The 14166-nt window shown below is 42.8% G+C and overlaps 1 protein-coding gene across 1 annotated transcript in view; it reads right to left on the bottom strand.

The window, feature by feature from the left end:
- ARHGAP33 (Rho GTPase activating protein 33) overlaps positions 1–14166 on the bottom strand; it is a 74977-nt gene that overhangs the window by 48672 nt on the left and 12139 nt on the right. The window contains exon 2 of the mRNA XM_060783921.2: positions 2009–2103. Coding sequence (XP_060639904.2) covers positions 2009–2103 — 95 coding nt within the window. The remainder of the gene's footprint in view (positions 1–2008; positions 2104–14166) is intronic.

Genomic DNA, 14166 nt, shown 5'->3' with positions numbered 1-14166 from the left:
TTATCTCTGTTTACATTAGTCAAAGACACGTATGAATGGAATTGAATGAAAGGTAAATGAATGAGAGTTGATAATTCTGAATATTAAGGCCTGGAAAACAACTGCCTGCTTGCTAGACTGTAATTAAAAGTTGCTAATGAGAACTGAAATGGTTGACCTGCCATAGTAAACTGTGATAAGAACTGTGACAGTAATACAATAAATGTTTACATTTGTCAACATTTGCTGACCAGAAACTGGATTAATTCCGAAGGAAACAATATCTGTTTACCTTAGTCAAAGACAATGCTCTTTCAAATCAAACCCAAAACACAGTGGTTCATTACCTGAAGATCAACATCTGTCAGGAGGTGAAGACTTAAGATTATTTCAAACAGAACAATTATTTACTACATCAGCAGAATATTCCTACAAAAAACTCAATCTAATAATTTTCAAGTGTGACAGACTGGAGGAGTCTGGCTTACCATGGTCTGCTCCATGGGAAGGAGAGAGATAGTGTACCATGGAGAGTGTCAGATCTGCTATGGGAAAACAGGATTCTGTACACTTTGGGCTTCTTTCTCAAGGGAAGAGGAAGAAGTGCATTTTGGGGTTATGATACATTTACAGGGAGTCAGGTTATGCTGTATGGAAAACACTGATCTGATCATTGGCATTTTAGAAGTTTTGGAATTATGCATTAGGCTGCAGGGAAGGAGGGTCTTGTCTAACAGCTGTTCTTCTCCAAGGAGGGAGAAAGAATATGATAATATTTATATGCATGGTGATGGATGAATGTTTATGTGTAAGTGAATTTTAAGTGAAAACGTAACCCCTTTCTTTCACACCTAGCTGCAGCAGAGAGCTCTTTGCCACACCCCAGTCATTCCACCGATATATAAACCCATTTTCCTACTTCCAACAGACCTCACTACCTCTGAGGATGCTTGCCATAGATGCAGGCGAAACGTTAGGAAAAATGCCTCTAGAACATGGCCATATAGCCCAAAAAAACCCACAAAAACCTAACCCCTTTCTTTGTTTGTAAGCCAATGTAACTGTAAGTTGTTTGTGAATCCAATGTAGTTACATAGAATCCATATATCTGAATGCCTAATGTGATTCTTTGTGTAAAAGTTCTGTAAAAGTTTTGATATACTCTCTCACACTGAAAATTGCAATAAAAAGAACCTTTGTTTTAAAGGTATTCATGACATCTCTGCCTTCCTTTCTCTCTATCTCTCCTCCCCTCCTTAATATACTTGAAGACACATAAACATTTGTTGGATAAAAAATTATCAATGTGTTGAAAAAGTTTCAGAAGCTCTGGTCTAGAAGAGAATGAACATCATTTCAGTCCAGCAGCAATACCATAAGCACAGTCTCCTTTCATGGCATTAGAACTCCCAGCTGGGCAAAATCAATCCAACCAGTCCTTCTTTATTTAAGAAGCACCAGATAGGCAGAATATGAGCTAGTAAAGTATTTTCTAACAAAAAATAAGTATGTGTGCATGCTAGTGTCACACCTACAATAAGTAAAAGTTTCCCCTTGACATTAAGTCTAGTTATATCCGACTCTGGGGTGGTGGTGGTGCTCATCTCCATTTCTAAGCCAAAGAGCTGGCATTGTGCATAGATGCCTCCAAGGCTATGTGGCCAGCATGACTGCATGGAGTGCTGTTACCTTCCCGCCAGAGCGGTACCTATTGATCTACTCACAGTTGCATGTTTTCGAACTGCTAGGTTGGTAAAAGCTGGGGCTAACAGCGGGCGCTCACCCCACTCCCCGGATTTGAACCATTGACCTTTCAATCAGCAAGTTTAGCAGCTCAGCAGTTTAACCCGCTGCACCACCAGGAGCTCCCACACCTAGAATAATGCTTCAAATTTTTGCAATTCTATTCAAAGGCGGATTTTTTTTTCTGGGCTCCCAGAATCCCACAGCTATGTCAAATGTGAGTCCTCAGGGTGGAAACTTCATGTCGCACAGCTTTAGGGCTTGCCCACCCCTTCTCCCGTTTTACCTCTTCGTTGGTTTCCCCTTGACGTTACTGGTTGCATTCCCCAAAGAGCGCACTTGACCCTCGCCTGTTGTATCAATGTTGTCCGTGCTCCGGGCCTGTAACCAAAACAGCCAAGGTAAGAAGATTGTCACTTTCCACAGAAACAGTGATATAAGTCAGTCTTTCAGACTTGCAGCTCTTCTGCCACAAGATCCCTGTTGAGTCAATTTAGGGATCAGCTGCCAGGGAGATCTCATGGTGACATCCATAGATAATCATCACAGATCTTATTCAATCAAACCATTGCTCTTAGAACAGGAATGCTCCTCTTCTCTGTACTCTTCCCAAATCCTCTCAAAAAGGTCTCCCAATTTTGATACCAAATTTGTTTTGCTAGCTTTGGAAACCCACTGACTTCTTTACCAGAGGATAAGAAACCATGTGATCATCATTATCATCATAATAGTTAGCCACCGTGAGTCCCCATGGAGAGAAAGATGGGGTATAAATAAAGTAAATAATAATAATAACCCACCTCTCTTTATGGGTTGAGGCAGGATGCAACAATCAACAAAACATATCAACATAAAATACATACTCAAAAATATATATGTCAAAATACACCATTATAAAATACATACATCAAAACACATGGTACAACGTACGTAAAGAAAAGTTCCATTACTGGAGTCACAGGTCTGCATCTTTCTTGCTTGAGATATTACAGTGAGAGGGTCTATGCCAGTGTTTCTCAAACTTCCTAATGCTGCAGCCCTTTAATCCAGTTCCTCATGTTGTGGTGACCACTAATCATAAAATTATTTTCGTTGTTACTTCGTAACTGTAATTTTGCTACTATTATGAATCATAATGTAAATATCTGATACGCAGGCTGTATTTACATTCACTGGACCAAATTTGGCACAAATACCCGATATGCCCAAATTTGATACTGGCGGGGTTAGGGTGGGGGTTGATTTTGTCATTTGGGAGTTGCAGTTGCTGGGATTTATAGTTCACCTACAATCAAAGAGCATTCTGAACTCCACCAATGATGGAATTGAACCAAACTTGGCGCACAGAACTCTCATGACCAACAGAAAATACTGGAGAGTTTGATGGGCATTGACCTTGAGTTTTGGAGTTGTAGTTCACCTACATCCAGGTGGGAAAGTATGTCCATGAATTATTTATTTATTTATTTGCAGTGTTTGTGTACCGCCCTTCTCAACCCCAAAGGGGACTCAGGGCAGTTCACAGTGTGGGAAACAATTCAGTGCCATCAATAAAAACAGTATAAAACATCAAAATTGACCCTCCCCTGATAAAGCATTAGACATTATTAAACACATCACATAAAATAACATTGCATATCAAACAAAGACATAGCCGTTGTCTGTAAACAGTCCTACGTCATTGCACTTTCAACTTTCACTTTAACTTTAAATATTCCTATGATGGGCTGTTGTGAGAAATACAGCACTTCTCACAAACAGGGATGATAACCAAAACCCAAAGCAGCAAACCATGGCTTTTCCTCTCCCCTGGTGCCCCCAGTGGCACAGTGGGTTAAACTGCTGAGCTGCTGAGATTGTTGACCGAAAGCTCGCAGGTTCAAATCCAGGGAGCGGCGTGAGCTTCCACTGTTAGTCCCAGCTTCTGCCAACCTAGCAGTTCGAAAACATGGAAATGTGAGAAGATCAATAGGTACCGCTCCGAAGGGAAGGTAACGGTGCTCCATGCAGTCTTGCTAGCCACATGACCTTGGAGGTGTCTACGGACAATGCCGGCTCTTCGGCTTAGAAATGGAGATGAGCACCACACCCCAGAGTCGGACACAACTAGACTTAATGTCAGGGGAAACCTTTACTTTTACTTTACTTCCTCTCTCTCCCCAAGTGAGGACTAGGAAAGCAAAATGTGTAGCATATCTTTCTTTCAGTACCAGAGTTCTCCAGTTTACCTCTTTGGCTGTAAACATATGTAAGTGGGGAAATTCTGAGCATCATGACGACATGTCACATGTTCAGTTTCTACACATTTCTGGAGAAAGGGGAAACAAAGGGATTCTTTTCCCAGAGGCAATCCCTTGGCTTCCCTGAAAGTTTCAGTCTGGACACAGACTCCTAAGTCCTGGATGACTCAACCCAGCTGAAGTGCCGATGAACAACAAGGAATGATCAATGTCCTAACGTATGCCTCTGCAGGAATAAAAATAGTCATATTCTCACTACTAATTTCCAAATTTTATGCAAAGGCGGGTTTTGACATACCAAGGTCTAAACAGCATGAGGTTAACCTGTTGAGCTGCTGAACTTCCTGACTGAAAGGTTGGCGGTTCGAATCTGGGGTGTGGGTGAGCTCCTGCTGTTAGCCCCAGCTTCTGCCAACCTAGCAGTTCGAAAACATGCAAATGTGAGTATATCAATAGGTACCGCTTCTGCAGGAAGGGAATGGTGCTCTATGCAACCATGCTGGCCACATGTCCTTGGAGGTGTCTACGGACAATGCTGGCTCTTCAGCTTATAAATGGAGATCAGCACCACCCCACAAAGTCAGACATGACTAGACTTAATGTCAGGGGAAACCTTTACCTTTGCCTAACTACTCCTATGCAAAGTATTGAGATCACTAAGAATTTCCTCTGATTATTCCGCTGCACAGATGGCAACTAGCTCTACGACTCCTTCTGTAGTAATGCCCCAACTCTAATAGATCCTTATAAAGATGCCCACCTGGTACTTGTGATGTAACCCTTCAGGTGTCAGAAAAAGTCTCTTAGTTCCCCTGGATTTTGTCTGAATGGAAGACATTACAATCTTCTGCTGCTTTTGTGTTGCTAATGATGCCAGGAACACAATCTGGTCCTGATGGGTTTATCACTGAATTCATTTTGGGGGGAGAGGTGTGTTTTAAAACTGTGCTGATATGTTGCCTTCAGTACACATAGTTGAAAGATGGGCTCTAATATAAACAGAGAAAAATATGTATACAGTGTGATCCACTGGCAATCCAAAAGTCACTTTGATTAATGAATCCTTCATTAATCAAAGGCTAAAAGGACTGCAAAGAGATTGCCAAGCTTTATACTTTAAAACATATTTAAAATCTGCATAAAGGCTTATACAGCTCATAGCTTTTCCCATAGTATTAAGAATATCCAGGCTGTGGGGGAAACTTCCATTTTAAAAAATGAACTTTTCTAAACCCTGACTGAACTTAATTTTTTCTCATTCGATTCACCACAACCCCAATTCCAACTATAACACCACCTTCTACTGGATTTTATTTATTGTGTCAGAAGCGAATTGAGGGTACAGTTGTAATATATTTAAAAACACAAACAAACTTAAAAACTTGACATTATACGAAGTGTCCTTTGACCAATAGCTGGTCAATTGGAGTGCCTTTGATGTAGTTATAAAAAGGTCCTCCACTGTGTATGTGGCAGGGCTCAGACTGCATTGTAATATGTAGTCTGTGGTTTGCTCTTCTCCACACTCACATGTTGCGGACTCAACTTTGTAGCTCCATTTCTTAAAGTGGGCTCTGCATCTCATGGTGCCAGAGTGCAGTCTGTTCAGTGCCTTCCAAGTTGCTCAGTTTTCTGTGTGCCCAGGAGGGAGTCTCTCATTCGATATCAGCCATGGATTGAGGTTCCAGGTTTTAGCCTGCCACTTTTGGACTCTCGCTTGCTGAGGTGTTCCTGCAAGTATCTCTGTAGAGCTATTTCTTGATTTAAGGCATTGGTGTGCTGGCTGATATCTGAACAGGGGATGGAGTGAATATGTCACTGCCTTGGTCCTTTCATTATTGGCTGCTACTTCCTGGCAGATGTCAGATGGTGCAATACTGGCTAAACGGTATAATTTCTCCAGTGGTGTGGGGCGGAGACATCCCGTGATAATGTGGCATGTCTCATTAAGAGCAACATCCACTGTTTTAGCGTGGTAAGATGCGTTCCACACTGGCCATACGTACTCAGCAGCAGAATAGCAAAACACAAGGGCAGATGTCTTCACTGTGTCTGGTTGTGATCCTCAGTTTGTGCCAATCAGCTTTCGTATGATATTATTTCTAGCGCCCACTTTTTGATAGTCAAGCCGTGCTCCTTATAAGTCAGAGCATGGTCCAGGGTAACTCCCAGGTATTTGGGTGTGCTGCAATACTCCAGTGGGATTCCTTCCCAAGGAATCCTCTCAGAGCTCAAGATGCTTGTCTGTTCTTAAGGTGTGAAGCACACGTCTGTGTTTTAGATGACTTAGGAATCAGCTGGTATTCCCTGTAATAGGCCATAAGGGCATCTAAAGCTTCGGAGAGCTTCTGTTCAACCATTTCCAAGCTCCCTGCTTGGGTGGTGATGGTATGTTCGTCAGCACAGATGAAACTCTCTGTCCCTTTCGGCAGTAGAATACCGGATTAATCTGCAACTGTAAATCATGAAAACAGTCCCAAAAAGTGGCTTTGAGCATATTTAAAGTTTATCCTTGGACATAGCAACGAGACTGAACAAGTCACTGGCTGTCACCACAGAGGCTGAGGTATGCACAAACGTTGCACTTAGTATCAGGAGACTGACAGACATGTGAGCTGTCATTTTGACTAATGGTAAAGAAATCCACAGTCACATATCATGAGGGAAATGTTCATGTATGCTGCTAAATTAGAAGCTTCCATGCCCGTAGTATGCACGATCAGCTGAGATGTTATTTCCCTTTCTCTCAAATCTTCGTTCCAGTAGGTCCACACTTCCCCATTTTGGCTACCTTACCGATTATTATTATTATTATTATTATTAACTTTATTTGTACCCCGCTAGCATCTCCCGGCTTACAAAGGCCAAGGCCTCAATACACAACATAACAATACACAACCTAAAGCAAATTAAAAACAATTAAAGCAATATTAAACAACAAAACAACAAACAATAAACAATACACCAAAACACAATAAAAACTGGGCCGGGCCAGAGTAATGGGTACAGAATTAAAAGTGCTGATGTGATAGGTGGTATATAAGGATTATAGGGTAAGTGCAGTGTGCAGTGTGCGGCAATCTTAGTTCTAATAAAGTGCTTCTGGGACTAGGTATTGGAGATTTCCTATTCTGGGGATGCACATTGGAACAGCCAGGTCTTCAAGTTCTTTCTAAAGACTGCCAATGTAGGGGCCTGTCTAAGATCTTTGGGGAGGGTGTTCCAGAGTCGGGGGCCACCACAGAAAAGGCCCTGTCTCGTGTCCCCACCAAACGCGCTTGCGAAGCAGGCGGGATCACGAGCAGGGCCTCTCCAGATGAACGAAGCGAACGCGTGGGTTCGTAGACGGAGATGCGGTCACGCACGTAGGATGGTCCCAAGCAGTTCAGGGCTTTGTAGGTAAGCACCTGCACCTTAAATTGGGCTTGGAAAATAAACAGCAGCCAGTGGAGCTCTTTGAACAGAAGGGTTGACCTCTCTCTGTAAGGAGCAACAGTTAACATCCTGGCCATTGCCCGTTGGACCAGTTGAAATTTCCGAGCTGTTTTTAAGGGCAGGCCCACGTAGAGCGCATTACAGTAGTCCAATCTAGAGGTGACCAAGGCATACCAAGGTTACCACGAGGAAATTTCTAGTGATGATTAACCCCCATGGGAAGCTGCCTTATACTAAGTAAGCCATCAAGGTCTGAACTGTTTACACTGACTAGCCACAGCATTTCAGGATTTTAGATCAGCTTCTTTTCCAACACTTCCTCAAGAAACCTAGGACTGACGTTCCACATGCAAATACCTGTTCTACCATAGAGTGTGGTTCTTCCTCAGTAGGAAGGTGTCTTACACCAAGTGAAACTATTGCTTCGTATAAGTCAGTGCTCTCTTGGTGCTATGCCACCAAAGGACTTTGTATGGCACTAAAGCCACATGTGGCCACTATCTTAGTTTCAAAAGCTGACTGCAAGAAAGGAATCCAGACTTCTGGAAAAAAAGTAATCCAATCCAAGAAACACTAGCAGGGGAAAGCGGAGGGAACCGTCTTACCCCATTCCCTCCCATCTTTCCTCATCTTCTGGGATGGCCAGTCATCCCACGTCCTTACCGAGTCAATACCTTTTTCTCTGCTTATGTCCACTTGGAGTCAAGTAACTCCTGAAGATGAATTTAGGGCTCCGTTTCCATGCACTGTGGAAACACAGCCCACGGAGCCCCACCGGAAGTGCCTTTATGTCATGTGATGACCTCCATGGGGCTCCCGTGGGGCTCCGTTTCCAAAGCACATGGAAACAGCCCAAAATCCGTGGCATAAAATCATAAGTGATCTATTTATATTAGGAAAGCAATTGAGCCAATTGCATTGAGCTCTGCTCTCAGTTGGAACTGAACCACCAAGATGTTGCTGTCAACAAAGGAACCATAGGGGGGAAACCAATCAGGACCAGCTAACACCTCCCAACAAAGGATTCCCCGGGCAGGAAGCAACCAGGCTTTGAAGCTCCAAGGCCATTCAATGCTAATCAAGGTGGCCAATTGCAACATACAAACTTGTCTCAAACAGACAAGGTTCTTTCTCTCACCCTGGACATTCCACAGATATATAAATCCCACTTGCCTAGTTTCCAACAGACCTCACAACCTCTGAGGATGCCTGCCATAGATGTGGGTGAAACGTCAGGAGATAATGCTTTTGGAACATGGAAAACTCACAGCAACCCAGTGGTTCCAGCCATGAAAGCCTTTGACAATACATTCTGATCCCATTTTGGAATCCCATGTTGTAGAAGTCAATGATAATCTAGAAATTGATGCCGGTACAAAAAGGCCTGGGTACAGACTGTCAATCTTATTATAACTGTGCTGGTAGTCTACTTTCAATCACAATTCAGAGCACTGGTGTTAATCCTTCATGGAACCTGAGCACCTTGTAAGATCTGCATGCTCCCATGTGAACCTGACCAAGTATTAAGATCTTCCTCAGGTGCCCTTTTCCAGCCCCACTACCAGCAGCTATTGGGGACTTAGGCACTCAATAGGAATGTTATGTGAGTAAAACTCCTGCATTTGGTTTGGGATTGGAGGAGAATCAGAGGTAACGATCCCATGGCTCTACAGATTCCCCTGAGCTCCAGCTATCAGCCAACACAACCAATGGTAGTAGATGGTTGGATCTGCACTTTAGCAATATCTGGAGGGTCACAATCTGTCCCTTCTTGGACCTCTGAAGTCTTTTCCAACTATATAATTCAATGGGTAATAACAATAGGAGGCACTTTTGGTGAAGACATCCAACTTTTGGAAAGCCGAGTTATCCTGGCACCTGGCACCTGATGTGATAACTCAGGATAACCTGAGTTATCACATCAGGTTATCCTGATGTGAAATGGCACCTGGCACCATTTCACATCCATGAGTTACCAAGTGAAAACTTTTAAAAGCTATCCTGGGCCTTTTTGGCTATGTTTGGTCTTATTTTTGCTTCTGCCGAGACATAATAGTATTCAATCTTCTGAGATTGAAAAGGGTATTAACCTCTAGACAAAATAGATATTTAATGTATCTGCTCATAATATATCATCATCATTGATTCGCCCTATAATTCCTCTTAAGCATTATGGAAAAATAGCAAAAAAAAAAGGGGGGGGGGTTGTGTGAAAGAAAAATAAATATAATTTGATCCACCGCTCACTTATCCATGAATTCAGTTGCCACAGTTTTGCTTACCTATCTATCCTCCAAAAATATCCCTCCCCTACTCAAAAGGGTTTGTGAGCCACTCTGGATCTTCCAGTGTGATCCTATGGTATACTTCCAACACAAGAACAGTTGGCCCTCCACTTTTACTAAGGGAGAGGGATCACTCCCCAAGCTATGCCAATGAGGGGACTGTCATGCGAACACAAGGCAGCCCCATTTCCAGGGGATAAACAAGTGGGATATCCAGGAGACAGGGCCAATGTGGGCAGTGATGAGTCCTCCTGAGGACAGGGCTGCCCTGTAAGTATATATTTAGAAAAGAGCCCCCAGTGGCCCAGCAGGTTAAACTGCTGAGCTTCTGAACTTGCTGACCAAAAGGTTGGTGGTTCAAATCTAGGGAGTGGGATGAGCTGCCACTGTTAGGCCCAGCTTCTGCCAACCTAGCAGATCGAAAACATGCAAATGTGAGCAGATCAATAGGTACCACTCCAGAGGGAAGGTAATGGCACTCCATGCAGTCATGCCAACTACATGACCTTGGAGGTGTTTACGCACAACGGTGGCTCTTTGGCCTAGAAATGGAGATGAGAATCACACCCCAGAGTTGGACACAATTAGACTTAATGTCAGGGGAAAACATTTACCTTACTATATTTTTGGGAGTTAGGCATGCCACATATGTCTGTTTTGCCCAATACCTGCCTATCTTTGCCCAGTTGAAACAGACACAGATGGCACACAAGAGGGAGGCCCTTGACCTTCCCTATGGTTTGCTGCTTCTTTGTCTCTCAATATGCCACATGTATCTGTTTCAACAGAGCAAAATTAGGGAGTTATGTGCAAAACAGACACATGCTTCTGCACCCACAATTTTAAGATGCACCCCATTTTTAGCAATGTTTATAGAGGGAAAAGGTGTGTCTTAGAATCGAGGAAATATGGTAAGCGGTGGTTGTACTGTATCTATATCTGATAGTATGATACAGCTGACTATTCCAAGGTCACTCTGGGCCCATCCAGACAGTAACTTTATCCCAGGAACTTCCATAGCAAACAGGAGGGTGGCCAGACGCCGTTCCCTGTAAATGCGGAAGCAATCGCTACAAAAGGCAAAAAACGCGAGATTTCCATGTGCAGCAATATTGCGGTTTTGAGCCGAATATGCGGATCTTCGCATATCTCTATCTCCCTGCAACTGGAAATCATGGGATTTTTTATCTGAGTTTGTTCCTTGGTTTTAGATGCTTGTTCCTGATTGGTCGGTTCCTAAAAAGAAGGTGACACTTGAGTAGAAGGCAAAAACTTTGTGTGCCAGAAACTTCATGAAACATCTGGAGGGCAGTTTTTCTGGCCAGGACAAAGAACTGAACTTTTGCAGTGATTTGCTGCAGTGATTGTCCACATATTCCCATCTTAAGGGTTAAAAAAAACTGGTGGAAGTCCCACAGCAGCCATCTTGGGAGCCTCTAAATCTCACAACAAAGCAATAAGTCTGAACAGTGGAGGCAGAAATCCTGGGACCAACAGGTCTGTTATGTGGACCTCTTCTGAAGTCCCGGGATTTTTTGCCCCTGTTTAAAACCCGTGATTTTGTGCTGTCTGGAAATGCTCTCAATGAATTTGATGGCTATGGTCCAAATGCAACCACTTCACTGGCACTCTAGTTGTATATCAGTGACACAATTTTGCAATCACAAATCACACCATCACAAATTGTGTTTGCTAAATATTCTATCTCTTAGTATATAAGCTGAAGACTAGAGCATCTCTGTATACTACTAGGGTGTGCATTTCTTACAAATTCCAACAAGTCTTGTGTTCTCAATCAGATGTCAACATTCTTGCAGATGGCCAATTCTCTCACACCAGAAGCAACTTGCAGTTTCTCAAGTCACTCCTGACACAACAAAAAAAAATCTGATGTCACATTTATTTGGGAACCGGAATGTCTGATACCACTCTAACAAATGCTACAAAACACATCCCCTTCACGGTTAACCCCATACTTGCAAATACATGGAGGTCTTTCTTCATTCTCTGTTCTCTTTTTCCCATGGCCCCAAATCAAGAGTGACAGATCATGAAAAGACACTACTGTTTCCAGGAGATCAAGCAGCAACTTCCTTCCCCAGCGATTTTCCCCTTTGAGCATGAATTTCATGGAAATTCCCACAGCTTAGTTCTGCATTTTATACCAAAATTGGTTGCCTCAGCAGTTTTTGAGATAATTCCTTAAACTTGCAAGTAGCTTCCTGCCTTATACAGTGACAAGCCGGGGCTGAGTTGCCCAGCTAAAAATTAGTAGTACAGGGACAGCCTGGCTCTCAGGCAGAGTACACTGACCTAAGGATAAACACAGACCATCATTCTCACACAGAAGTATGCAGTTAATTTTATATTTGTATCATACTAACTACCTGAAAATTGAAGGCTGCCCATATTCATATGAGAGTGTGTGAATAGCTGAAAACAGACACTAATTGTGAATGGAAGACATCATGTATTTAGGAGTGCTAGTATTAGAAGTATGCCTGCCTGAAAAGTACAGAAAGCGCCCATTAGTTTTCAGACATTCATAAAATTTATCTGGGATAGTTACCATTGGCCAAAGTCCCAGGAATATGTATTCAGAGGTGCTTGGTGCAGTAGAATCATACGAGGGTTGAATGAAAAGTAATGCCTCCACCTTCGTTACTTGGGTTTGGATGGGACTATTTCAATAAATCAAATGAAGAAATAATCCTTAGAATGTGCTATTTAACTACCACTATTCACCTTTCCACATAATCACCAGGCAATTGGATACATTTCTGCCAACGATGAACAAGTTTCCTGAAGCCGTCATGGAAGAAGTCGACACTCTGTTTCCGCAACCAGCGTCTCACAGTTCTCTCAACATCTTCATCAGGAGCATAACGATGTCCCCGCAGATCTTTTTTCATTATCGGGAACAGATGGAAATCAGACAGTGCTAAAACTGGACTGTATGGAAGATGCGTATGGTGGTGAGATCCAGTCAGGGGCGGCTCAACCCATTACGCAAAGTAAGCATTTGCAGTATAGTTGATTTTGCCCAGGAGCGTTCTTGAGGCACTCTTGGGGGAAAATAGACCTTGACATATACAAGTTGTAGTTACTGGGATGTATAGTTCGCCTACAATCAAAGAGCATTTTGAACTCCACCAATGATGGAATTGAACCAAATATGGCACACAGAACTCCCACGACGAACAGAAAATATATATCAGTGATTGGTTGGGGGTGCCAAAATACTGTCTGCTTACCGTTGAAAATTACCTAGGGCCGCCTCTGGATCCAGTCTCTGAAGTTTCAAGTCTGTGCGCTTACATTTCAGGCATCAGCATCCTGGATACCCATTGTGCACAGATCTTCCAATAGCCAAACAAAGCAATAATGTGACCCACACGTTCTTGTGAAATGCCGATTGTGCTTGAAATTGAAGAATTCAATGACTGCACATTGCTTAAGTCGCACTGACCGCAGGATTTCATACTTCGCACTTTAACAACACAACCATTCAATGCTAAGGGTTCCTGCCAAAATGGAACTGTAGAGGAGAGTCTACTGAACAAGCCAGTTCCTGCCGCATACCAGTACTGCCATCTGTTGAGGAGTTACGATGGTGGAGGCATTACTTTTCATTCAACCCACGAAGAATCATAGAGTTGGAAGAGACCTCATGGGCCATCCAGTCCAACCCCTGCCAAGAAGCAGGAAAAACATCAGATTCTAATATTTTTGTATTTATATATTTATTTTGTGTCAAAAGCATTGCATAAAGAAATAAATATTGAAACACTACTTAGAATCTCTGAAACAATGTAAACTCTAGTTTACATTGTTTCAGTACCTTCAAACAATGTAAACTAGAGTACCTTGAAAATGATGCCAAATACAATGTAAACTCTCAGTACCTTGAAAATGATTTCAAATACTCAAACAGCTGAATGGTGTACAAATCAATGAAGTGCAAATAAAAGATGATCAAAATGGTCAAAGCAAGGTGTATTTGTACATCTTTTCCTCAGAATAAATAACTCCAAAACTGTAGCATCACCCAGTCTGCTACCTCCCAGACACACTGGGACTGTAACTCCCATCATCTCCATGCTGCATGGTCAAATGGAATTATAGTCCAACTACAGTCAGATTCATGTACAGTACAAGCCTACTTGAGAGACTGCATCTTCTCCTATCAGCCCACACGAGCCCTGAGACCATCAGGAGAGGACCTCCACTCGGTCCCACCACCGTCACAAGTACAGTTGGTGGGAACAAGAGAGAGGGCCTTTCTGGTGGTGGCCCTGCAGATCTGAAACTCCCTCCCCAAAGAGATGCGTTCAGCCCCCTTGTTATTCGCCTTTCACTCCCAGGTGAAGACCTTTTCATGGAAGCAGGCCTTTCCCAATAACACACAATGGCAGCTTATCTCAGTCAGACAAAACTCAATTGGTCAAAGATTTGGAGCTATGAGACATTTAGTCTAATATTTT

The sequence above is a fragment of the Anolis sagrei genome, chromosome X (genome assembly GCF_037176765.1).
Source record: "Anolis sagrei isolate rAnoSag1 chromosome X, rAnoSag1.mat, whole genome shotgun sequence".
NCBI lineage: Eukaryota > Metazoa > Chordata > Lepidosauria > Squamata > Dactyloidae > Anolis > Anolis sagrei.
This window is presented reverse-complemented; position numbering and strand designations above follow the sequence as displayed.